The sequence below is a fragment of the Limanda limanda genome, chromosome 4, assembly GCF_963576545.1.
Source record: "Limanda limanda chromosome 4, fLimLim1.1, whole genome shotgun sequence".
In the NCBI taxonomy this organism is placed as follows: domain Eukaryota; kingdom Metazoa; phylum Chordata; class Actinopteri; order Pleuronectiformes; family Pleuronectidae; genus Limanda; species Limanda limanda.
The window spans coordinates 30,462,870-30,488,616 of NC_083639.1; the positions used below are offsets into that span (position 1 = coordinate 30,462,870).

The 25,747-nt window shown below is 42.5% G+C and overlaps 1 protein-coding gene across 1 annotated transcript; it reads left to right on the plus strand.

The window, feature by feature from the left end:
* The first annotated feature begins 785 nt into the window (after nt 1-785).
* cand2 (cullin-associated and neddylation-dissociated 2 (putative)) lies at nt 786-13,295 on the plus strand. The gene is made up of 24 exons (XM_061070444.1): nt 786-853; nt 1,910-2,053; nt 2,150-2,304; nt 2,436-2,559; nt 2,975-3,032; nt 3,400-3,598; nt 3,786-3,891; nt 4,090-4,232; nt 4,533-4,849; nt 5,422-5,563; nt 5,862-5,980; nt 6,168-6,320; nt 7,048-7,269; nt 7,365-7,571; nt 8,102-8,289; nt 8,928-9,093; nt 9,177-9,317; nt 9,414-9,553; nt 10,564-10,739; nt 11,120-11,215; nt 12,078-12,247; nt 12,332-12,496; nt 12,843-12,950; nt 13,071-13,295. The coding sequence occupies exons 1-24, from the start codon at nt 786-788 to the stop codon at nt 13,293-13,295; spliced, it is 3,732 nt and encodes a 1,243-aa protein (XP_060926427.1).
* Nucleotides 13,296-25,747: the final 12,452 nt, after the last annotated feature.

The following is a 25,747-nucleotide window of genomic DNA, read 5'->3' on the forward strand; positions in this document are numbered from 1 at the left end:
AATGTCACCCCATAATAATTGTTTTTATTGTGAGTTGCACATTTTTCTCTGCTTATGTTCCATTGTTTTATTCTTATTTGACCAGTCCGTGGAATATTAATGTAAATTTGGATTTTTGTGTGGAAATGAAAACCTGATCTTACCCCTTTGAACCTTGATTCGAGACCGTATTTGCTTTTATTTTGACACTGGCACCATTACATCTATTATGCTGAATTCCCTGTTAGGAGTTCCAATTAGCAATGTTCACATGGAACTGTCACGTGATCCCTGTGATACTGAAGAAAACGTTCAATCCCTCAGCCAAGTTCTGAAGCATCTTGTATTTTTATGATTTCAAAGTGGATTGAGGGACATTTATTCACTGTGGACAAGAGAGACAATCATATCATTGGAAAGTGTAAATCTCACTGGATGACGTCAACACGTATTTAATGTGTATTTGTGAAGATTTGACTGATTTATGCAACTTTTGCAGCAAACAGACCTCCATTATTTGTGGATGTTTTTTTATCTTCCTCCTGTTTGTTAAAATCCACTAAAGCCAGTTTTTTTTCCCACCCCTCCTTCCTGTTTACGTCCACACGGTGGCGCTATTGACCCGAACCTCCCTATCCGTCTATTTTCGTCTGGGCTCTCCCGGTATCAGGTTCCTCTCCCCGGGCACTGCTCCTCTGCCCCCTGCCTCTGAACCCTCCACTCGGTCGCCATGTTGGCAGCTTGAATCTGTTGCTCCACTTTGATTTAGTTTTATTTATTTATTATAAAACAGAAAAACTTTGAAGATGTCGAATGTTTCTTATCACGTCTCCAACCTGTTGGAGAAAATGACGTCAACTGACAAAGACTTTAGGTAAGACACTGAGTGTGTGTGAGAGTGTGTGTGAGTGTGTGTGTGAGTGTGTGTGTGAGAGTGTGTGTGTGTGTGTGTGTGTGTGTCTGTGTCTGACAGTGAGATGACACTTTTTACTCCGGACTCCTTTCATCACTCCTGTTGTTATTTTACTACAAATAACTCATATTTACTTTTGCCTTCATTTATTTTTATACTACTTTATGTTTCTGTCATTTTACAGATTTTAAAAAAAATTCTAAATCTCAGTTCAATTCTATTTTATCTCTGTTGACTCCCTGACGATACTAATGAATTAGTTTTATAATTTATAATAAATCTATTATGCTGCAGATTATTTGACACCCATTTGTGTTTCTTTCATTTCAACACAAAAACACATTTCTTTCATTTCAAATTTATATTTTTATTAAGGAAATCAATTTGCATCCATTGATTCCATTATTAATTATTAGTTTTATTAATTATTAGTTTTTTTCATGCCATAGTCTGATCACCTGACATTATTACTCACTATAACTCTAAATCACTGTTCAAAACTTATTTTTACTTAAAAAGCATGTGATGTGTAATTGTACTGTGTTGTGGTACTTTTACTCATACTTTTACTTGCAACTAAATGTTAGTTTCTTAAATGGGACAGTGTTTAACTCTGTTGCCTGCGACAGTAAGTTGAGTTTCTGAATGTCTGATCTGCTGAGTGGCTTTCATAACACAGACCTACAAGCCAGTAGCCAGTCAGATTGACCTTTATTGTTTTTATTTATTTATTTTACCATGTATTTGGTGAAGCACTTTGGAGCTTTGTTTAGAAAAAGTGCTGTATAATTAATGTCATTGTTGTTATTATCATCATTATCCTGATTGTTTCTTTTTAACACTTGTGTTTGTGCAGTCGGACGTTTAATTGTCAAAATAACATATAATCAGCCAGGTTAACATGTGTGTGCGTGTTTGTGTGTGTGTGTGTGTGTGTGTGTGTGTGTCTGTGTGTGTGTGTGTGTGTCTGTGTGTGTGTGTGTGTGTGTGTGTCTGTGTCTGTGTGTGTGTGTCCAGGTTCATGGCCACTAACGACCTGATGCTGGAGCTGCAGAAGGACAGCATTAAGCTGGACGAGGACAGCGAGAGGAAGGTGGTGACGATGCTGCTCAAGCTGCTGGAGGACAAGAACGGAGAGGTGCAGAACCTGGCAGTGAAATGGTAAAAAGTCATTTACATTTATTGTGACTCAAATGCTTTATTTTCTATTCCAACAAGTGATACATGAAGTTCATTACAGGTGCGTTTGATTTTCAGCCTGGCCCCTCTGGTGAGCAAAGTGAAGGAGCCTCAGGTGGAGACGATGGTGGACACTCTGTGTTCCAACATGCTGTCGGACAAGGAGCAGCTCAGAGACATTTCCAGCATGGGACTGAAGACGGTGATCGCCGAGCTGCCGCTGTCGCCGTCAGGTCAGGGCTCAAACCGACCAATCACAAGCCTCTCCGGCCTCCATCGGGCTGTTTCAATTCACAAACCCACATTTCATCCATCTCTTGACTTTTTAAATCAGCCTCCAGCTTCTTGTTGTGTGTGTTTCCAGGTTTGACTCTGACGACCAGTGTTTGTAAGAAGATCACGTCCCAGCTGATCGGGGCCATGGGGAAACAGGAAGACGTGTCGGTGCAGCTGGAGGCTCTGGACATCCTGTCGGACATGTTGGGAAGGTAACGATGAAACACGTTCTCCATGGTAACAGCCGGAGGTCCTCAGTCCGTCTTTTTAATTATTCAGAGCATCTCATTAGGACACAGTCAGACTTTACACCATCAGAAATGAAAAATAAAATACTGCGCTTGTTTTTTTCTCGCCACTCTACTTATACTATTCTCACTATTTCTAACGGAAAACAATTTTTCACACATTGTGTCACCTGCACATCACAACATGTCTTTGTATTTATGTACAAACGGTTTTTCTATTTGCTCAATTTCTTTACAAACCACTTCAGCGAAAGATTTATATATAATGAGGATCCTCTGCATTCTTTCTTCTTCTGTTGCCTTCAAATACAACAGAAATAAATATGACAGTTTTCTGTGTCAGAGTGAATAGAAAGTTGTGTTTTTGTTCTTCCTCCAGGCTGAGTGGTGCTCTGGTCAGTTTCCACAGCTCTCTTCTGTCCAGCCTCCTCCCTCAGGTTAGAAACACTCAGACTGCCACTTCAAAACATGTGAACGAGGTTTACTACTAACAGCCATAATAACATTTGAGTGGTACAGAGGTAATTAAGAGTCTGACTGATTCTTAAAGGGAAATAAATCCTCATCATCACCTGTAATAATTTATGATCTAACATATTCACATGTCAAGCCTGATCTGGAATCCACGTGTTCTTCTTTGTAATAATCAAACACTTCTGATCTTCTATGTGACTTTTCTTTAGGTTTTTCCTCAGTTATTTCCTAAAATTATTTTTGTCTTGTTTATTTTATTTTGTCTTTCATCCCTCGCTCGCTCCCTCCTTCCACCTCTCTTCCTGTAACTCCTCCCTTTCCCGTCGTCAGTTGACCAGTCCCAGGATGGCGGTGAGGAAGCGCTCCATCTTGGCTCTGGGTCACCTGGTGCCCTGCTGCAGCCCCGCCCTCTTCTCCCAGCTCACAGAACACCTGCTGACGGAGCTGAACAAGGCTCCGCCCACCTCAGTGACCAGGACCTACATCCAGTGCCTAGCAACCATCAGTCGCCAGGGCGGCCATCGAGTCGGTGAGACGTGTTCCTGCATGTGAGAGAACATCAGTTTTAACATGTTATACTCATGTTTACTGGAAACTTAAATACATAAATCAACTAAATACACTGCATATTGTGTGTGTGTGTGTGTGTGTGTGTGTGTGTGTGTGTGTGTGTGTGTGTGTGTGTGTGTGTGTGTGTGTGTGTGTGTGCTCTCCAGGTGAACATTTAGAGAAACTGATCCCTATGGTTGTTAAGTTCACCGGTGATGAGGATGACGAGCTGAGAGAGTATTGTTTCCAGGCCTTCGAAGCCTTTCTACGCAGGTAGTAGACACACACACACACACACACACACACACACACACACACACACACACACACACACACACACACACACACACACACGCACACACACACACACACACACACACACACACACACACACACACACACACACACACACACACACACACACCCCTTGTTTCCCTCTCTATTGCCTGAACTGTGTCCCCTGATCTCCAGGTGTCCAAAGGAGATGTCCCCCCACGTTGCCACGGTGACTAAGCTCTGTCTTCAGTTCATGACCTTTGACCCGAACTATAACTATGACGACGACGAGCAGGACGAGGACGACAGCATGGACATCGAGGACGGACTCGACGAAGGTCTGTGTGGAAACGTCTGTTTTCTGTTCCCTTCGTGAAGTGGACCCGCCCACACACACACACTCGACCAATCAGGAGTCAGTCTCATACTGCAGCCAACATGTGTATTATAAGTACCCATAATGCACTTGTTCAGAGTGACGAAGTGTTTCTCTTTTTATTTAAAATAAACTGAAAATGTTATGCCCCGAAATTACAATATAAGAAATTCCTTGTTTGTGTGATCTCTCAGATAATTGATCTAGTTTTCTAGTTATTAATATTTTTAAATATGTTGTGTCATCTCGTGGCTTCGTCCAGAATCAGACGACGAGTACAGCGACGACGACGACATGAGCTGGAAGGTGCGACGCTCCTCCATCAAGTGTCTGGAGGCGCTGATCAGCTCGCGCCGGGACCTCCTCCTCTCCTTCTACTCCTCCGTCTGCCCGGCTCTGCTCGCCCGCTTCAAGGAGCGCGAGGAGAACGTGAGGGCGGACGTCTTCGCTGCCTTCTCAACGCTGCTGAGACAAACACGAGTGGGGTCGGGTCACCGCGGCCTCGTCAGGTCCTCCTCCGACCCGGGGTGGAGTAAGGAGCAGCAGGAGGAGCCGGCGGTCGCTGTGCTGAAGGAGCAGGTAGAGAACCAATCACTTGTCAAAGGTTGAAAGCAGAGACATGTTGGATCAGAACTCATCGGTTGACTCTTAGTAAAAATGGACGTAAACTCCGGAAAGTGAAGCCAATGCAGAAGTGGCTGATACCTGTATTCTCATGAACAACCAGCAGAGGGCGACTCCACGAGTTGACTTAATCATTTCACATGCGCCTGGAAATAACTGGAAAGTTTTTCAGTTATTCTCTAATATATTAAAAACACAAAACATTATGTTTTTACGGATTATAGATTTTCTAATGTTACTAGGTCAGTAATTAAAAGTTGACCGAAATAACCTGTTTGCCTTAAAATGTCAGATTTCCTCGTATAAATTCTAAATATAAAAATAAAAACTAAAAATAAATCAAATTACATATAAAAATGGACGATGACTCCGGGTCCAGAAAGTTAAGCCAATGTGGAAGTGCCTGAGAAAATTACTCTACTTCTCACTTTATAAGGTCAGCAAACATTTTCCTAAGGTGTGTGTGTGTGTGTGTGTGTGTGTGTGTGTGTGTGTGTGTGTGTGTGTGTGTGTGTGTGTGTGTGCAGGTGCCTCTGATAGTGAAGACTCTCCACAGGCAGCTGAAGGAGAAGAGCATTAAATCTCGACAGGGCTGCTTCGGTCTCCTCACAGAGCTCAGTCACACTGTACCTGGAGCCCTGGAACAACACATACCTGCTCTAATACCAGGTACACACACACAGACACACACATCCACACACACACACACACACACACACACAAACTGGAACTGGTACTTAACCATTGATCTTGACTCAGGGACGTATGTGGGACCCCATTTAAATGCAGCATAAATGAGCCTTTACTCATCTTAATGTTTCTCTTTCCTCTACTCTCTCCTTTATTACACTTTCTTTCTTTCAATTCTTATTATTCTCCCTCCCTCCCTCCCTCCCTCCCTCCCTCCCTCCCTCCCTCCCTCCCTCCCTCCCTCCCTCCCTCCTCCCTCCGTCCTCCTCGACTCCAGGTATAGTCTTCTCCCTGACAGACAAGTCCACCTCCTCCACCATGAGGATCGATGCTCTCTCCTTCTTCCACGTCCTCCTCCTCTGTCACCCTCCTCAAGCCTTTCAGCCCCACATGCAGGTTCTGTCCATTCCTTCCAGGACATAATGAAATCAAAGCAAATTAAACTCACTCGACCTTTTCTGACAATAATCAGGAGCCGACAAGGTTTTAAAAAAAAAACAAAAACAAACAGCATGACCTCCGCTGTCGGTTGCTCTCGGATGTGTTTATGTTTATCCTCACTCCTCCGCTGTCCTCTCTGCAGGTGCTGCTGCCTCCGGTGGTGGCGTGTGTAGAAGACACTTTCTACAAGATCACGTCGGAGGCCCTGCTGGTCACTCAGCAGCTGGTCAGAGTGATGAGGCCGCACGGACAGAACGCCGCCTCAGGGTTCGATGCCAAACCGTTTGTCAAAGAGGTACGAGAGCTCAGGTTCCACCGGCCTGCTTCCTCTTATTCTTATTCTTATTCCTTAACATTTTCACAATAAAACATTTTCACAAAAAAACATTTTCACAATAAAATAACAAAAAGTAAACTTTCCCTAGTAACTAATTACTTTTGATATACAGTAACTGGTGAAGTAATTCAATTACTTTTAAAAAGAAGTAACTAGTAACTGTAACTAATTACTAATTTTCAGTAACTTGCCCAACACTGCTTATTCCTTATTCTTCTTCTTCCTTCTTCCTTCTTCCTTCTTCCTTCTTCCTTCTTCCTTCTTCCTTCTTCCTTCTTCCTTCTTCTCCTTCTTCTTATTCTTCTTCTCCTTATTCCTTATTCTTCTTCTTCCTTCTTCCTTCTTCCTTCTTCCTTCTTCCTTCTTCCTTCTTCCTTCTTCCTTCTTCCTTCTTCCTTCTTCCTTCTTCCTTCTTCTCCTTCTTCTCCTTCTTCTTCTCCTTATTCCTTAGTCCTTATTCTTGTTTTTGTTTTGTTTTTGTTCTTTATTCTTGTTCTTGTTCTTCATTCTTTATTCTTGTTCTTCTTCTTCTTCTTCTGATTCTGATTCTTAATCCTTATTCTTGTTCTAATTCTTTATTCTTTCGTTCTTGTTCTTCATTCTTTATTCTTGTTAATGTTCTTATTCTTATTCTTATTCTTATTCTTGTTCTTATTCTTATTCTTATTGTTATTCTTATTCTTAGGTGTTTTCTGTGACGCTGAAGAGGCTCCAAGCGACAGACATCGACCAGGAAGTGAAAGAGAGGGCTATTTCCTGTATGGGTCACATGGTGTGTCACCTTGGCGACCACCTGGGGGCGGAGCTGCAGGGCGTCCTGCTGATTTTTCTGGAGAGGTTAAAGAATGAGATCACGAGACTGACGGCAGTTCGCACCATCACCCTCATTGCTGCTTCTCCAATAAAGGTTGAGCTTGTTATTTAAAATACATGTTTTTTCATTTGACTTTTACTTTGATGTTAAGTTGGAATAATGAAGTGACTTCCCTCCCTGTGCTCCAGGTCGACTTGTCGTCCATCCTGCCCGAGGCCCTGTCGGTGCTGGGCTCGTTCCTGAGGAAGAACCAGCGCACGCTGAAGCTCGGCTCGCTGGCCTGTCTCACCGCGCTGGTGACTCATCACGCCGCCAGCATCACACCTGCAGCTCTGGAGCCGGTTCTCAGTGAACTTCCTGCTCTGGTGGATGAGGGCGACATGCATGTGTCTCAGGTCGGGAGAAACACACGGAACCAAATCTGTATCAACAACAACTCTCATGCTAAGAATGTTTGTCTAAAGGTGATCGGCTGTGGGACGATTCACATGCAGGGGTCGTTCTAAAAGTAGAATGTGACTCAGAGTTCACACCTCGAGAAATCTCCTGTAATTCAATCAAGCTGCCCCAAGTCACACTCATCGATATCAGTCCTCTAAACATGTTGATTTCCTTTCATCGAGATCATGAATTATCGGAGAAATCATCTAAAATACTGAAAAAACGCCCTAAATAATTGAATCTGGATCCACACCAAATTGTAATAAGTTCTTCCCTGACCCATATTTAATCCGTCTTCTAGGTGGAAAGGAAATTCATCCTGTAGTTTCTGCGTAAGAAGCTTGAGGCGACCTCTGACCTCTTTAGCAGAACTTTATTTCTATATAATCTGGATCACCCTTGAGGTTTTCTGTTTCCTGAAGTCCTTTGTAAATGAAATTGACATGATGTATTAACAGTGTGAAGTGCACGTGTCTCTGTTCAGGTCTCCGTCACCTTGCTGACCTGCATGGCCCGGGCCTGTCCCTCCTCTCTGGCTAAGATCAGCTCCTCCGTGCTGCCGGGCGTCTTCGGGCTCGTCCACTCTCCTCTCCTGCAGGGCGGCGCTCTCGCGGCCGTCCTGGACTTCATCCAGGCGCTGGTTCTGTCCAAAACCAGCAACATGGGCTACAGGTACGACAGGAAGAGTCCCACCAGTTTACAGCCCAATAGGAAATGAGATCTTGAACTGAAACTTTTAGTGGAAAGAATGTGTTGATGTTTGCTGCTCTGTTTGTTTTGTATATTAAAGTTTATTATTATTATTGTTGTTGTTGATGTTGTTGTTGTATGAAATATTCCATCCTCTTCATCTCCTCTCCTCCTCTCCTCTCCTCTCCTCTCCTCTCCTCTCCTCTCCTCTCCTCTCCTCTCCTCTCCTCTCCTCTCCTCTCCTCTCCTCTCCTCTCCTCTCCTCTCCCCTCTCCTCTCCTCCTCCTCCTCCTCCTCCTCCTCCTCCTCCTCCTCCTCCTCCTCCTCCTCCTCCTCCTCCTCCTCCTCCTCCTCTCCTTTCCTTTCCTTTCCTCTCCTCTCCTCTCCTCTCCTCTCCTCTCCTCTCCTCTCCTCCTCCTCCTCCTCTCCTCTCCTCTCCTCTCCTCTCCTCTCCTCTCCTCTCCTCTCCTCTCCTCTCCTCTCCTCTCCTCTCCTCTCCTCCTCCTCTCCTCTCCTCTCCTCTCCTCTCCTCTCCACTCCTCTCCTCTCCTCTCCTCCTCCTCCTCCTCCTCCTCCTCCTCCTCCTCCTCTCCTCCTCCTCTCCTCCTCCTCCCCTCCAGTCAGTTGCTGAGGTCTCTCACCGAGCCCTTCCACAGCTCCCCGGCCTCAGCAGACGGAGGCGTCCTCCACAGACAGTCGTACCACTCGGTCGCTCGCTGTGTGGCAGCTCTGACCTCCGCCTGTCCCGAGGAGTCTCCGGGCACCGTGTCCGGCCTCATCCAGGAGGTCCGTCGGTCACAGCTCCTCTGGTCTTCTCTGCTCCGTCTCTGTTGTCTCTGCTCAGGTCTCAGTTATTCTCTCCTCCTCAGGTGAAGAACCCTGGATCCCCGGAGTCCGCTCGTGTCCTGGCCCTGCTGAGCCTCGGGGAGGTGGGCAGGAGCGGCAGTCTGGGAGGAAGTAAGGAGGTGCAGGGAGTCATCCTGCAGGCCTTCACCTCCACCAGTGAGGAGGTCAGATGCCCACACACGTCTGTTTTCACCTCAGCATGGATTGGTTTCTACTGGTATGAATTACCCTGATGATTTATGGTGGGATGATGGTTTCAGGTGAAGACAGCCGCCTCCTGTGCGTTGGGCGGCATGGCAGTCGGCAGCCTGAGCGACTACCTGCCCTTCCTCCTGAAGGAGATCTCCACTCAGCCGCGGAGACAATACCTGCTGCTCCACTCGCTCAAAGAAGTCATCAGGTGTGTGTGCTGAGTGTGTGTGACCTGACGCATTTGTGAATTTGTTTTCTTTGAATTGGAATTCATGTTTTTCGCCATTAAGTTGATAAAATAAATGTATTTTGTCATGAAACTCTCTCTATTTGTAAAATGTCTGTGTTCAGTAAAGGCTCTTATATACTTCTACGTGTCCGTTTCTCGGACAGGTCTCAGCGTGGGGGGCAAAGAGTCTTTTTGATTTTTACTTCTCCGACACAGTCCGTCGGAAAAAATTCATCGCCAAACCCATAGGTGGCGCAACGGAAGACGAGCTCAGAGAAGCCTACCCCATTTGGGAAGAAGAAGTCCACGTGTCTCTGTTGACATGTTAGCTCCTCCCACACACTGAACCATGGCAACTAACAGAACTAAATAAAGTGACACCCAGCGTGTCAAGATGCTGATGTAATCGTTTCTTAGTGCAGCGGTTCCCCGGTCTTGTTTCCGAACTGTGTTGCTTATTCCACAGCTTGAATCTGCTTGAGGCTACATGTAGCTAGAAGCTACCCGGACCTAGCTCCCCCCAGCTTCCACACACAGTCAGCAGGGACTCCCGACACTAACTACTACTATCCAGTGTTTGCTTCTAACCTGACGGTATTATAGAAACAGTGTCATGATAGAAGTGGAATTAAAGTCGTGACGGCGGGTTCTTGCACTGTTACCAGCTGCTACAAGTAAACAGGAAGTTTGAGGTCCGGAAATACGGAAATGACGTCATACGGAAATGATGTCGTTCGCGGACCAATCACAGCCAAGAGCGGTCCGTCGGGTCTCCAACATGAAGGCGGATAGTTAGAAAAATCAGACGTGTACGAAAAGCTGTCCGAAGCCCTCGGAGAGGGCGTTTCACGACGGATAGGGCGGTCTTATCTGTCCGTAATAGAAACAACGGAGAGGCATAAATTGGCCTTAATTCTCTCTCTCTCTCTCTCTCTCTCTCTCTCTCTCTCTCTCTCTCTCTCTCTCTCTCTCTCTCTCTGACTGTCCAGTGCCTGTCCAGCCTCTAGTCTCTCGCCCCATGTGGAGTCTATCTGGGCTTTGCTGAATCAGAACTGCGAGTGTCCGGAGGAGGGGACCAGGAACCTGGTGGCCGAGTGTCTGGGGAAGCTGACCTTAGTCGACCCCGCACAGCTGTTACCACGACTGAAACAGCAACTTCGAGCTGGTACGTTGTGTGAGGGAGGAGAAGGTTAACTGGTCCCACACGTATTGGTGATCGATCGATATGTCTGTCCCAATAACGATGGACAACGTGTCTCCATTTCCTCCCATTGGACAAACATGAAACCAAAATATTTCAGACAGTGACATCATGTGGAAGTTTAGATGAGCTGTACTGCCGCCAGCCACTAGGGGGTGGTCCAAACCAAACACATGTCTACAGTTAATGGTCAGATTGTCGTCACATTTGGTTTGTTTGCAGTTTTTTAAGGAATACGAGGATGGCACCAACGTTTTTAGAGAATCAAATACAATGTTATTGTTCATTTTCTATGTTTCTGTGAAAGGTCAAGTAATTAAAACACTTTCCTCTGCCCCTCACAGGTTCGGCTCTGGCTCGCAGCACAGTGGTGACAGCGATCAAGTTCACTATTGTTGACCACCCTGCTCCCATAGATTCACTGCTGAAAGACTGCATCGGTAAGTTTCCTTTGACTGTGGACAAACCTCGACAAATAGATTATTCATGTGATACAGATACAGAATCTGTCAGTGAATTGAGCTTTGGTTGCCCACATGGAAAACAATCTGTGTAGAGAGAGAGAGAGAGAGAGAGAGAGAGAGAGAGAGAGAGAGAGAGAGAGAGAGAGAGAGAGAGAGAGAGAGAGAGAGAGAGAGAGAGAGAGAGAGAGAGAGAGAGAGAGAGAGAGAGAGATGGAACACACTGACTGAATTAGTTTTTTAATTATCTCTTAATAGAAATTAGCAAAATGTCGTCTGGACCTAAAACACCTTCAAAAAGTATCACTCTCATGTGATAACTGGAACCAGTTGAACTGTAAACAATGAACGGAGGAACGTCGCCCTCAGAGGCTAATTCATCATCGGATGATCGTCGATGAACTCCGAGATTTAAGATAAACCTAAACGTGATCTTAATTCTGAGAGTTGTAACTAACTGTAACTGTTACTCTGACCGTTGGCAGCACCAGAGAAATCCTTCCTGCGTCAGTGGGCAGTTAAAACATCCATAACATTTTTTAAAAGGTAATAATCTGACATTAAGCTTTTAGAAATCAGACATTTAAACATTAAAGGGTGAAAGTGGACAAGAAAGTGGGGAAGACATGCAGCAAATAGTCAGACCTGAACCACCTGCTGCTAAAGGAGGACTCAAACCTCCTGACATGGCCTCCGTGTCCATAAAGTTTTTACCATCCTCAGCTGGTAGGTGGACCTTAGTCCACCCTGCTCTTTAAGAGTGCAGCCCCTCAACTGATGTTCAACTTCATACTCACACACATCATGTCTGCTTGTTAACCCTGACACCATCTCTCTTCAGGCGACTTCCTAAAGACGCTGCAGGATGAAGATCTCAACGTGCGTCGCGTGGCTTTGGTGATGTTTAACTCTGCAGCCCATAACAAACCGTCCCTGATCCGCGGCCTGCTGGGAACTGTGCTGCCTCACCTCTACAAGGAGACGCAGATCAGGAAGGACCTCATCAGAGAAGTGGGTTGTCCGGGTTGGGAGGCTGATGAAGCTAGTAGCTGTTTCTCTCTTAATGCAGGCGTTTGAAATGATCTCTCCCTGCAGGTGGAGATGGGTCCGTTCAAACACACGGTGGACGACGGTCTGGACGTGCGTAAAGCAGCGTTCGAGTGTATGTACACTCTGCTGGACAGCTGCCTGGAGGGGCTGGACGTCCTGCAGTTCCTGGATCATGTAGAAGAAGGACTGAAAGACCACTATGACATCAGGGTGGGTAGTGAAGAAAAAAACTGAGAAGCTGAGGTGACATTTGATGTGTTTTTAAATGTATTTCTCATCTTCAATTTTTTATTTAGACACAGATATGTTTCAGTATTAGATTTTTATTTTAACATTTTTGTAAAAAAAAATCAGGAGTAAAAATCATTATAGTCCAGTAGATGGCACTATCGTCCAATGCAGCAGGTTTCTGTCAGTGACGGTGAGTGATGAGTCGAGAGCTGATTAATAATCTGTCAAATTCAGTGTGTTTCAGTGTGTTTCAGTGTGTTTCAGTGTGTGTGTGTGTGTGTGTGTGTGTGTGTGTGTGTGTGTGTGTGTGTGTGTGTTTGTGTAGATGCTGACCTTCCTGATGTTGGCCAGACTCGCGTCTCTGTGTCCTGCTGCTGTTCTTCAACGACTGGACAGACTGGTGGAGCCACTTAAAGCTACATGCACCACCAAGGTACACACACACACAGTACACACACACACACACACACACACACACACACACACACGCACACACCATCACGTCCATAAGTGTGTTTTTTCCCTCTTCTCTGTCACCTGGCGCCCCCTGCAGGTGAAAGCCGGTTCCGTGAAGCAGGAGTTTGAGAAGCAGGAGGAGCTGCGGCGCTCGGCCATGCGCGCTGTCGCCGCCCTGCTGGCCGTGCCCGACGTGGAGAGGAGCCCCAGCATGGCTGACTTCGCCAACCAGATCCGAACCAACGCCGACATGGCTTCTATTTACCAGAGCGTCCAGGGGGGGGAGGGCGGGAGCGGAGCAGAGTGCATGGACATGAGCTAGACCCCGGATGATGTTTCATTATCATGTGATTTTTTTTGTATAGAAAGAGCTCAGATACAGTAAATAAAAACACAAATCAATGTTTAAATGTATATTTTCCAACATACTTGAGTATACAAATACATTCTATGAGAGTCATGTGATAAATCTGCAGAACTTCACGTTATGTCTTCTTACACTTTAATTTATTGAATCTTGGAATCACCACCACATGAAGAAATGATATCATAATATCATGATAATATTAGATATGGACATTTTACCATTTTCACTTTTAATATTTATAAAATAATAAGAATACTTTTGAATATTTGATTAATATGAACAACCCCCATCTGCATGTTAAGTGTTCAGAAAGAAGCAACATAGTTAAAGAGCCTTAAACAGAAACTCATCGATATGAAAGTTCAGGAAAGAATAAAACCTTTAGATTAAAAGTTGTGATCTGTATCTTTCATCACTGTTACGTTGTAAAGAGGAAACAGAAAAATAAACGTATTTACTTTACGATCCACGATTATAATTTTATTAAGTGCTGCAGTAAAGTTGCTGGGATTGACGTCTTAGAGCTGTAAGAGTTATTAATAGAATCAGTAGTGAAGTTGTTCCCTGGGATCAGCGAGAGGAGGAGCAGAGCAAAACTCCTCATGTTGTTCATCTGGGTTCTGATGTTGAAATGTTTTTTTTCTTCAGCGTCTCTGAACTTGTTTTTTTGTGTGTTCAGCGCTTGAACAGCTGTGTTGTGATATCTTCTTCCACTTTCTGTCAAAACTCGTGTGTTTTCTGACGATTAGCACTTGTAAACCTTTTCACATAGAAATGCTTCACTGATGAGATGTTTGCTTCTGTTGCTCATATTTCTACGTCATTTTCTCTGGGTAATTAGAATTTTCGCATTAAAACAACTCAACCCGCGGCTGGCACCATGTTATTGTATATAATGTTATGTTATTGGGGCGTGAGGAGCCACAGCAGGGAAACATGATGGGTGACTTCTTCAATTACAGATGATCAAATATTAACACGTCAGAGGCTTCAGGGACAAAAGGTCACGAAATGTCTCATTACAGTTTTTTCCCGTGACTCAAGAATTCAGTTCTGAGAGAAAAGTTGAGAAATTAAGGAAGTGATTCATCAGATTTCTGTTGCCGACAGAAACATGAAAGATATTCAGATGTTGAGAGCAACAACATCTGGATCCTCTCTATCTTCGAGGTCAAAGGGAGCAGACAGAGGTGAGACTTTCGATTTGTCCAAAACTGAAAATTTACTTCTATGTGAGAAAAATACACTTCACCCCTTGATAGTAATACAATACAATATATCAAGTATGTTTCTTAGGGTATCTAGTAAAACATGAAGATAAACACTTTATATCAATATATATATACACAAAGGATTTAACCCCTTAAGGACGTATGTCGCAAATTCGCCTCAAACCCCTTCTGGTCTGAGTGCCGCCGAGGTGATGATTGTATCCCACTAATGCCTGATGGTGCAGATACTACACACAGCTAGGAAGGTATTGGAAGCACTCTGCCGCTCTCTAGTGGTCGGAGTGGATAATACATCCGGTGGAGGAAACCGGAAGTGCAGCTCCGGAGACTGTGTAGATTTAGCCTGCTACATGTGGGGATTTGAGCAAATATGAGTAAGTTGTGCTAAAATAAAAAATACATACCAGCTCATTGGTTGCTTCTTATGCTAATATATATTGAAATAGACTTCATGTGATGAAAATTGATGATGTAATTAGCAGATTTAGGTTTCTAGCGAATTCGCTACATCAGGCACTTGGGGCTAAAAATATACTTTTTTTTTAGGTGAAATATCGTATAAAATCGAATTCCTGTGCATATACTTCACATTTTTTGAAGAATATAAGTATAAGTATCCTTATATAATTGCAAATCTGATGTTTGGTTCATCGAATATATATAATATATACAATAATGTATAATACCCAGGGACTACAGATGAAAATTGGATTATAGCTTACTCTGGTACTGCTAAGGAGCTGTGCATTGTCCTTATCAAACCAAAATAAATATAACTTTGCAGATATACAGACTATGTACAACTGTTTGTGCAGAGTAAGTGTGCAACATTGAATTATGTGCAAAACAGAATACAAATATAATGCTAGGATATAAATGCAATTTCTGCCCTTTATTGTCGGCAGAACTAAATGGACACATCAACGTTCTACGGGAAGCGAGGGTTAGGGTTATATGATGGAGCAGCAATGATTGTACAGAAACATGTTGTTATTCAATTTCAAGCAAAAGCAGCATCAATATAATAATCTACATACCAGAGACTGGAACATTTGTTAGCGACATTATGCCTAATGTTGCTTATTTGCCTCATACCTACATTTATATCTATTGTATATGCTATATTGAAATTAACAATCTCCACTTAATTTAGCATCTCAATGACAGACAAAAACACAAATAATAATTTTTTTATATAATTGGAAATTAATTCAGGCAATAAGGGGATAATACGGTCTTTTCAAAAATACTGATTCCGTGTTATGATTAACGTTTTCATAGTTTTTCCTCAAATTCTTCATATTTATCCAAAGGGAACAGATGATAATAACACAAACACATTAAAATAGATTAATTAGCTGCTAATCTTACAAAGGTTTTGACAAAATATTAGATATATTCTTGTTTCTTTCTGACGTCTGAGCCTGGTTTGTGTCTTTAAGGCCCCTGTGAGGACGTGACGGTGGAATCAGGAGGTTTTTCAGTGAAGATGGAAGGATGATTGACAGTAGAGTAGATGGGACACGGGACACTGCCCCCTACAGTGTAATATGTGTCACCACTAACTTCACCGGAGCTTTTCTCAAACAGGATGTTGGAGTAATGGGAGCCAGAAACGTTTGTGGGGAAGTTGGCAGTGACGTACAGTGTTTTTGGTGCAGTTTCTGAGTCTGGCCTCTGGGGGCGCTCTTCTATCTCTGCATAGTTGTGGTCCTGCCGGGATGAAAAACACAGACGTTATATACAACCTGACAATAAGCATCAACTCAAACTAAAGCTCGTAAACAGAAATGATCATCTCAGCTGCTCAGAAAAACAAACTTTCTGTTTTTAGGTGAGGGGTGTTCAGCTGCAACATGACACTTCACCACTAGATGTCACTACATTCTACACACTGAACTTTTAAATTGATTCATGGTTCGGGACACAAGGGCTTCTGATATCAGGCATGGAAGAAGATTCCAATTGTAATTGATCACACACACACACACACACACACACACACACACACACACACACACACACACACACACACACGCACACACACACACTCACACAATCTGAGTATTTACCTCGTTCTCGGTTGTGTTTTTTGATCCCTCGCCTCCTGGGAGAGACAAAAGAGATAATGTAAGAAAGCGAAGAAATCAAAGAAAACAATGTGTTGGCTCTGTCCTGCTCAGTCGTACATTAGTGCTTTTATTACGGTGGCCGATGACACACTGCAAATCAAGAAGACGTGCAAATAGAATAGAAATAGGTCCCCTGGAAACATTTCCATCATCACCACTTGAGGCAACTTGTGAGTGATTCATGTTCTGCAGAGTGAGAAATCTCTTACGTTTGTACATGACGACAAGAAGCACCAACGCGGCTGCAAACATCACTGCAACAATTCCAACGATAACCAGTAACCGAGAGCCACCTGCCAATCAAAGTCACCAACAACGTTCATCCAGAATCATCAGTGTAATTGAATTTAAGGGACGTTTTCACGTGTTTTGGGATTTTTTTTAGAACCAAAGTTAACCTTCCTCACCCTGAGGCTGAGCAGATGGAGTGGTTGTCTGGACTGAGGAAGTAGAAGATCCAGTAGTTTCATGGACGGAGGGTGTTGTTGCAGGTGGAGGCTCTGGAACTAGATGAAACAGATTGAAGTCAAAACGATTAAATATGCACTTGGCCTCACAAGCAATTGGAGCGTCTGATTCAGAGGATCTGGTCATTGTTTCTTGCGGCACTGGATTGTTCTTTGCCACTTGAGCCTGTGTGAAGCTCGCAGCTTCCAAATTACTCTCGTTTCTGAAGTCAAGCTGGGTTTGGCTCCAGCCCCGTGGAACCCTGAGAGGATAAGTGCTGTAATGGATGAACATCGAGGTAGAAGTATCCAGAACATAAACAGTAAATGAAGATGGACGATGGGTCACCCCCTCCTCCCACCATTCATGAATGAAGCCAGAATATCTCGGACATGGTCGCGGCCATCTTGGTCTTTTGATGTCCTTAGGAGTCTGTGCAGTTGTGATTGGTTGATGAAGCTGTGGTCCCACTTTAGAAATGCTCTGGACCAATCAGGAGTCCGTCTCAGCTGTCAATGATGACGTCTCGGCCTATTTCTATGTCATCAAATAACTAAATAAAACCAAACTGATCAGAAACACTTGAACAAACATCCGAGAGATAAGAACGACCTGAAATGACAGAAACCATCTTTGATAAACATATTATTAACGTCTACTTTGAGTCGTTTGGGCCGTGTCTCATCTGCTAACATGGAGGAGGCAGGAAAAAAACAGTAATTTAGTCATAATATATGAAAAAACATCAGAGGCTGCAGAAGGAAATGACTCACTTTTAACCTCCAGCACTATTTTTCTGAGTGAACTCCTGTAACTTCCACGAGCTGATCCACACCAGTAGACTCCACCGTCCTGCGAGGACACGTCGCTGATGGACACGTTGAAGCCTCTTGTTATTTCCGTCAGCGTGAACCTTCCCTTTAGAGGACTTTGTGTTGAAACAAGGTCCTCACAGTCAGAACCTTCCTCTTTGCAGAAAAAAAACCCTTGTCTGTCCTCGGGGTTTTTGCATGTTACTGTGGCTTTAGCTGTTGCATTAACAGTTTGATGAAGCGGTTCCTGGCAGCCGTCTGCAGGTAAAAGAGAAACGTAAAAGCTTTCAGATGTATAAAAACAGATATCAGGACTTTATCTCTATTTACCTAACTTTGTCAGCTACTGTACGTCAATGAGGACTTGAAATAGAAAGGTTCTGAATCTGGGAAGATAAGTCAGTGTTTGAGAAAGCCAAGGTTTTATTTATTTCATACACAGAGGTCAACATTAAAAACCACAAAGTTAAGAGATAATCAATTTATGATCAAGAAACAAGTAAAACATTAAAAAGAGAAGAATAAAAGAAATAAAGACAAATAAGACAAGTAGATAGAAATGTGTAATAACAATAGAATAAAATATAATGAAGATATGATCTGCTGAAAAGGCCGGAGTGAGTTTATACCGTCGATTAAATAAAGATGGACAACTTCTGTGCAGAAGTGACAAACATCAGTGTGATAAGAACGACCTCAAATCACAGAAACCATCTTAACATCTGACGTGTTCTTAAATATTCTTAGTTTGTAAAGTACTTATTACTACTACTACGAAGAACAAGAGAGCCGCTGATGAGATGAATCATTTTCTTACCATTCTCCACTTCCAGCTCCACTTTGGTTGGTTTCCTCTTATTCTTACACATGTAACAACCAGAATCAGCAGATGTCAGGTTTGTGATCTTCTCTCTGAGTTTATTTCCTGTATCGTGGTACAAGAAAACATTCGTATCCTGTTCCCATTCGTTCACATTAGTGCATTTTCTGTCTTTTCCTCTGGGAATCTTGACGTCGATTAAATAAAGATGGACAACTTCTGTGCAGAAGTGACAAACATCAGTGTGATAAGAACGACCTCAAATCACAGAAACCATCTTAACCTCTGACGTGTTCTTAAATATTCTTAGTTTGATCCATTTCCCATTTTCTTAACATGTAGGAGGCGGGGTTTGTGACCCACACTGCCGCCACCAGGGGGCGATCTTGTTCACAGTCTATGATCCTGACAGACCTGTGGGTATTACTCATCATCACAGTAAAGTAAACACATAATATGTAAATATCATAGAATATTTTATGAAATTAAACTTAAAAAATGAATGTATAATGTTTAACCAACTCTCAAAGAAAGATAATGCTAGTAACTATATTTTTATAATTATTTACTTTTATATTTGTAAAGTACTTATTACTACTACTACGAAAAACAAGAGAGCCGCTGATGAGATGAATCATTTTCTTACCATTCTCCACTTCCAGCTCCACTTTGGTTGGTTTCCTCTTATTCTTACACATGTAACAACCAGAATCAGCAGATGTCAGGTTTGTGATCTTCTCTCTGAGTTTATTTCCTGTATCGTGGTACAAGAAAACATTCGTATCCTGTTCCCATTCGTTCACATTAGTGCATTTTCTGTCTTTTCCTCTGGGAATCTTGACGTCGATTAAATAAAGATGGACAATGTCTGTGCAGAAGTGACAAACATCAGTGTGATAAGAACGACCTCAACTCACAGAAACCATCTTAACATCTGACGTGTTCTTAAATATTCTTAGTTTGATCCATTTCCCATTTTTCTTAACATGTAGGAGGCGGGGTTTGTGACCCACACTGCCGCCACCAGGGGGCGATCTTGTTCACAGTCTATGATCCTGACAGACCTGTGGGTATTACTCATCATCACAGTAAAGTAAACACATAATATGTAAATATCATAGAATATTTTATGAAATTAAACTTAAAAAATGAATGTATAATGTTTAACCAACTCTCAAAGAAAGATAATGCTAGTAACTATATTTTTATAATTATTTACTTTTATATTTGTAAAGTACTTATTACTACTACGAAGAAGAAGAACAAGAGAGCCGCTGATGAGATGAATCATTTTCTTACCATTCTTGACTTCCAGCTCCACTTTGGTTGGTTTCCTCTTATTCTTACACATGTAACAACCAGAATCAGCAGATGTCAGGTTTGTGATCTTCTCTCTGAGTTTATTTCCTGTATCGTGGTACAAGAAAACATTCGTATCCTGTTCCCATTCGTTCACATTAGTGCATTTTCTGTCTTTTCCTCTGGGAATCTTGACGTCGATTAAATAAAGATGGACAATGTCTGTGCAGAAGTGACAAACATCAGTGTGATAAGAACGACCTCAACTCACAGAAACCATCTTAACATCTGACGTGTTCTTAAATATTCTTAGTTTGATCCATTTCCCATTTTTCTTAACATGTAGGAGGCGGGGTTTGTGACCCACACTGCCGCCACCAGGGGGCGATCTTGTTCACAGTCTATGATCCTGACAGACCTGTGGGTATTACTCATCATCACAGTAAAGTAAATATATGTAAATATCCTAGAATATTTTATGGAATTAAACTTAAAAAATGAATGTATAATGTTTAACCAACTCTCAAAGAAAGATAATGCTAGTAACTCTATTTTTATAATTATTTACTTTTATATTTGTAAAGTACTTTTTACTACTACTACGAAGAACAAGAGAGCCGCTGATGAGATGAATCATTTTCTTACCATTCTCCAGTTCCAGCTCCACTTTGGTTGGTTTCCTCTTATTCTTACACATGTAACAACCAGAATCAGCAGACGTCAGTGTTGTGATCTTCACCCTGAGTTTATTTACTGTATCGTGGTACAAGAAAACATTCTTATCCTGTTCCCATTCGTTCACATTAGTGCATTTTCTGTCTTTTCCTCTGTGAATCTTGACGTCCTTGGTTTGACATTTTTCCATGTGTGTTCCATCGCAGGTGAATTCAAACCATCCTCCCGTACAAACCTCGATTTCATTGTCAGCCCCACAGCCTGTTGTAAACGATTCAAACAAAGGAAACAGTCAATAAACAGAGGAATTTATCAAGAATATTACTTGATATATTTAGTTTTAATTTATTTTTGTCATGAGAAATATTCAACAATTTCAGGATAATTGTTTAATTAATTAATTAATTGTTTTTTCTCTTGATGTTATAGACTAAAACAGTAAACATCTACAGTGTCAGAATCAAATAATCTTTGTTTAATTACAATAGTAAACGTGAAGCATTTATTTATTGTTGTAATAAGTATTTGTGAGTCGTTAATAATTTGTGTCACAATTTAAACTGGGTGTTGCCGTGTGCACTGCCAGCCTCCTGCCACCAGGGGTCTTTAATATGCAGGAAATAAATGAAAATAGTTTTGACTTGATAATTAACCATTTTTAGAATCATCAAAACAAACACAGAAAACATCTCTATCTGCTTATCAGTGGAATATTTACTATCCTCATCGTGTTTTTGTATTTAATGTGTTTTATATTTTACATTAAAACTCTTCAGTGCAGTTTATGACTTATTATAAAACTCATATCACGCAGCAGAGAACATTAACATGAAGTAATTATCTCAAACTAAATTAGCTGATGAATGTGTATTTCGAGGAAACATGTCATCACATATAAGTTGGTGTGTCTGTGTGTGTGCTGTATATTAGTGTGTGTGTGTGTGTGTGTGTGTGTGTGTGTGTGTGTGTACTGTTACCTGTGAGGATCAGAGAGAGGACAAGTAGATGAATCATCTTCTGATATTCCTCCGGATCATTAATCTGTTTCTGCTTCCTCTGCTTGTATCGACAGCTGCTCGGTGTCAGAGTGTTTCCTGAATCTCAAAACCTTTCATCCACACGTCTCTGTCACTTCTTCTTTTTTTTCCCAATCACAATGATGTCTTAATGTTCCTCTCAGCAGTGACAACACGGGAAACAAGTCGTGAAAGAGAACAAATGTATAATGCAACAAAAGCTATAATCATTTAAAAGATGTGCATGAGTACAATGTAGCTTAAAATAAAAAATAAACACAACAATAATTAAATTCCATAATAATCATTGGAGCAAGAGCCATCAGATTTATAAAAGTTGTGTGTATAAATATGTTTTTCTATGAATTTAGTTACACAATCACGTCTTTTGTTAAGCAAATTAGAACAAATGTGGTGTGTATCTTAATATAATTGACAAATGAAAAACTCACTTTGTGCCTGAGGCAGAGAAACAAGCTCATCATTGATCATCGTTCGGTTTTAATGAAGTGAAATGAGGTTTGTGAACTGGGGGGTTTCACAGGGAGAAGTGAAAACCACTGTGCTGATGAATATGAGGGTCGTGATGAGACATCTTCTGACCATCTATGGGAGTTCATTTTTAAACCAGAATTGCATCATCGTCCCTAGTTCAGCAGAAGACGACAGGATGTGAATCAAGTTGCATTTCCTGCCTGTTGCACAAAACCCCTGCATGAAGTCAAGGTGAAGTATTGCAGCAGTAAAGTGTGTGTGGAGCTGCTGCTTCTCCTGTGTCAGGAAAGTTGTAGATAGTTAAAGGCTAAAGTGGATAAAAGGCTCAGCTTTCGATATATATAATAAAATCTATGATATTCAGTCTGTTCTGTAACTTTAGAGCGAAACTGACAAAACCCAGCCTCCCTGATTGTGAGTGGGTGGAGCAGCAGGAGGCTGCACCTGACGTTCATGTTCTGTTCTGGAATGATGGACATTTTACAATCATCTTACCTGAGAAACGGCAGGAAAAACACTGGATAATATCTGGAGCAGCTGACTCATGATTTGCATTGTGACGTACAGAGTCTCCTTCCAGTTTAATGGAAATGTCTGGACAGAGCAGTTTCAATTCAGCGAGTTGAGGTAGCTGTAGAAACCATTCAAGAAGAATCCTGCAGAGTGTGAGTCCTCACTCTGACCTCCACACACACACACACACACACACACACACACACACACACACACACACACACACACACACACACACACACACACACACACCAGATTGTGTTGAATGAGCTGAAGCTGAAGATTTAAGTTCGTCTCTCAACTAGTCACACAACAATCCTCTGGGTATCTTGGCCCTGTGGACTGGGAGGGACACCCTGTTTGCTTTCATGGGGGGGGGGGGGGGTTGAGTCTGATAAGGTTTGTCCTCCGCTCCAAGTGAAACACGGGAACAATGGCTGAGTGTGTGTTAACGCTTTCTGAGTGTGTTTGTGAATCTGGAAGGAAAACAGAGATAAGACACACACATGCAGAGCTGCTTGGTTGTAAAGATTGATTTATGATTTGTTTATGATCTGCTGGTGAGAAGAGAAACGTGAAGCTGAATGAGGGCGATGATGATGAAAAGGTCAGAAACACAACATGTGATGGTTGTGGTGGATTTTGTTGTCTATTAATCATGTGGATTTTGTGTCTCTGGAGGAAATTCAGGTGTTAATATATTAATGGAGGATCTGATCCCACCTGCAGGGACCTTGAATCGTGAATAAAACATTTCAGATCGAACTGGTTCTGAAATCGCTTTACTGGCTAAAGTCAATGGTCAGTCCAGTGTTGTCAATTCTATAAATGGAACTTTTATTCTGTCTACGAGGAGACTGAAGTAGAAACATCAGACTTTGCTTTCAAAGGATCATGATTTTTGGTCATACAGATCTTTCTGGACGTTCCTCAGCCTGGTACAGTCTCACAGAGGCAGCGCTGCAGAGCGTCATCGTTTGTTAAAACTCGCCAACAATTGTAGCTGATGCACAAAACTCCATCAGAGGAGGATTAACAGGTGCCAGTTCTTTACAGTCATGACCTGCAGCTCTACGTTAAAGTAAACTATGTCCCACTGGGCTGCAAAGCTGCGTCTCAGGGGAAGCATCCTGGCCGAGGACTGTAATTGGCATCTTCGTAGACTCAGTAGCCGGCGCAGGACGAATCTGAAATGAGCCGGTCTAGTCTGAGGAGGATTTCCTGATTGTGTCCCCGGCCGGTCTGTTGCATCGATCACTACTTTCAGCTGCAGCTTTGCGGCTGCATAGAGAGTTGAGAGCTTCGGATAGGTTGACCGGAGAAGCATCAACTCATTCGGATTGAAGTTCACCTCTTTAAAAAATGGTTTTCACTGAAGTGCAATGAGTTCTTCGGTAGGTTTGGCATCGAGAAGGATCAACCTGTTGGATTCTTTGGATTCAGGATTGAATAACACTGTTTGACGATTTTAATTGTTGATATTTAGTTTGATGATGTATGAAAGGAGGAGACGAGAGCCTTCGCCAGAGTGAGACGAACATGCGTGAGGCTGTGTCTACTTCCTGGAATCAGGAAACTACTTTTCAAATGAAAAAAGGATGATTTTATGATGCGAGACAATCGTAAATCTGCATCTAGCGTTTGAAAAGCAGAGAAAAGTCTGTGACAGGCTCAGTTTGTTGCGTAGTTGTAATGAAATGCAGTCGTTGTGTTGTGTTGTGTTGTGTTGGCACGTCTCTGTCATGTTTGATTGATGAGGGTTAATGTTTCCCTGCAGTTAGAGGAGCGGCAGCGTGTTTACGTTGGGATGTAAAAGCCTGTCAGGAACCGCTGGCTGAAGACTGACCTCCTGCAAATTCCACTCGCTCCTTCACCACACCCACAGGTTTCAGACTCTCCCACAACATCCACATGACGTCCGAGGGGCTGAACCCTTTCTACATAAAGAACTTGGCTTTAATTCTCATCAAGGCTGTGTTTAATTCCTGAAAAACAACCGTTCTCGCTCTGAGGATGGATGATTTAGTTTGCTTCTGTATCATGAATTCACTGAGTGACCTTGTTAATCTTCATGTTCGTGTTATCTGGTTTTGAATTACTCGTGCGAATCAGTTCGAACGAGGCAGATAAAACAGTGTAAACACACTCGTCACTAATGGTGGGAAATCTTCCTCCATTTATGCCGAGCTTTTGAAATCTGTAAAAAGCTGAAGTCTCTCTGAAGATAGAACCAAAGTAATGATATGACTCAGCTCCCTCCCTGAAGCCGTCTCTGTCTCCTTCTCTTTCAGCCGCTCACAGACACTCAAGCAGCAGATTAGTTTACGTTCTCCTGTATATAAACTATCAGACATTTTCATTAAATAAAACATTATCTCTTCAGTCCCACAGTTTTTAATGGAAAATATCCCATTAGCTTCTCTTCAACTCTTTGATCAGGTCGTCATGTTCAGTGCATTCCAGGACTTTTTCTTTATCTGTGCAGGAAAATGTGTTTTTAGATGTCTCCACTTTCCCAAAACCTGTTTGATGTACTTCTGCTACAATAGGCCCTTTCCTACATTTCCCAGAATGCATTTTGCGGCTACAGCTGCTCTCTTTCCACTGCATCTACAATTGCAAAACACATTTCTACAAAATGGGAGCTCGAACCCAACCAGAACCCAACAGTCATTCTGGTGTTTGGGTCCCGACCCGACTCGAGCCATTGAGTGGATGGTCCCAGTGAGTGTGACCCAACCTGAATATCATCACAGCATTTCCCTTGACCTGCCTAGACTTTAAAACCTTATTATTCAGTGAAACAAGAACTCACTACTTTAGACTTAATTTGTGAGTCTTACGATATGATGTTCTTCTTCTCTTGTTCACACAGTGAGAGGTCAGAGGTCACGCTCAGCTGCAGAATATCCATCTCCTGTGTCTTTAGTTGGAGAAAAGTGATTGTTTTCTGAAATGAAGAGAAA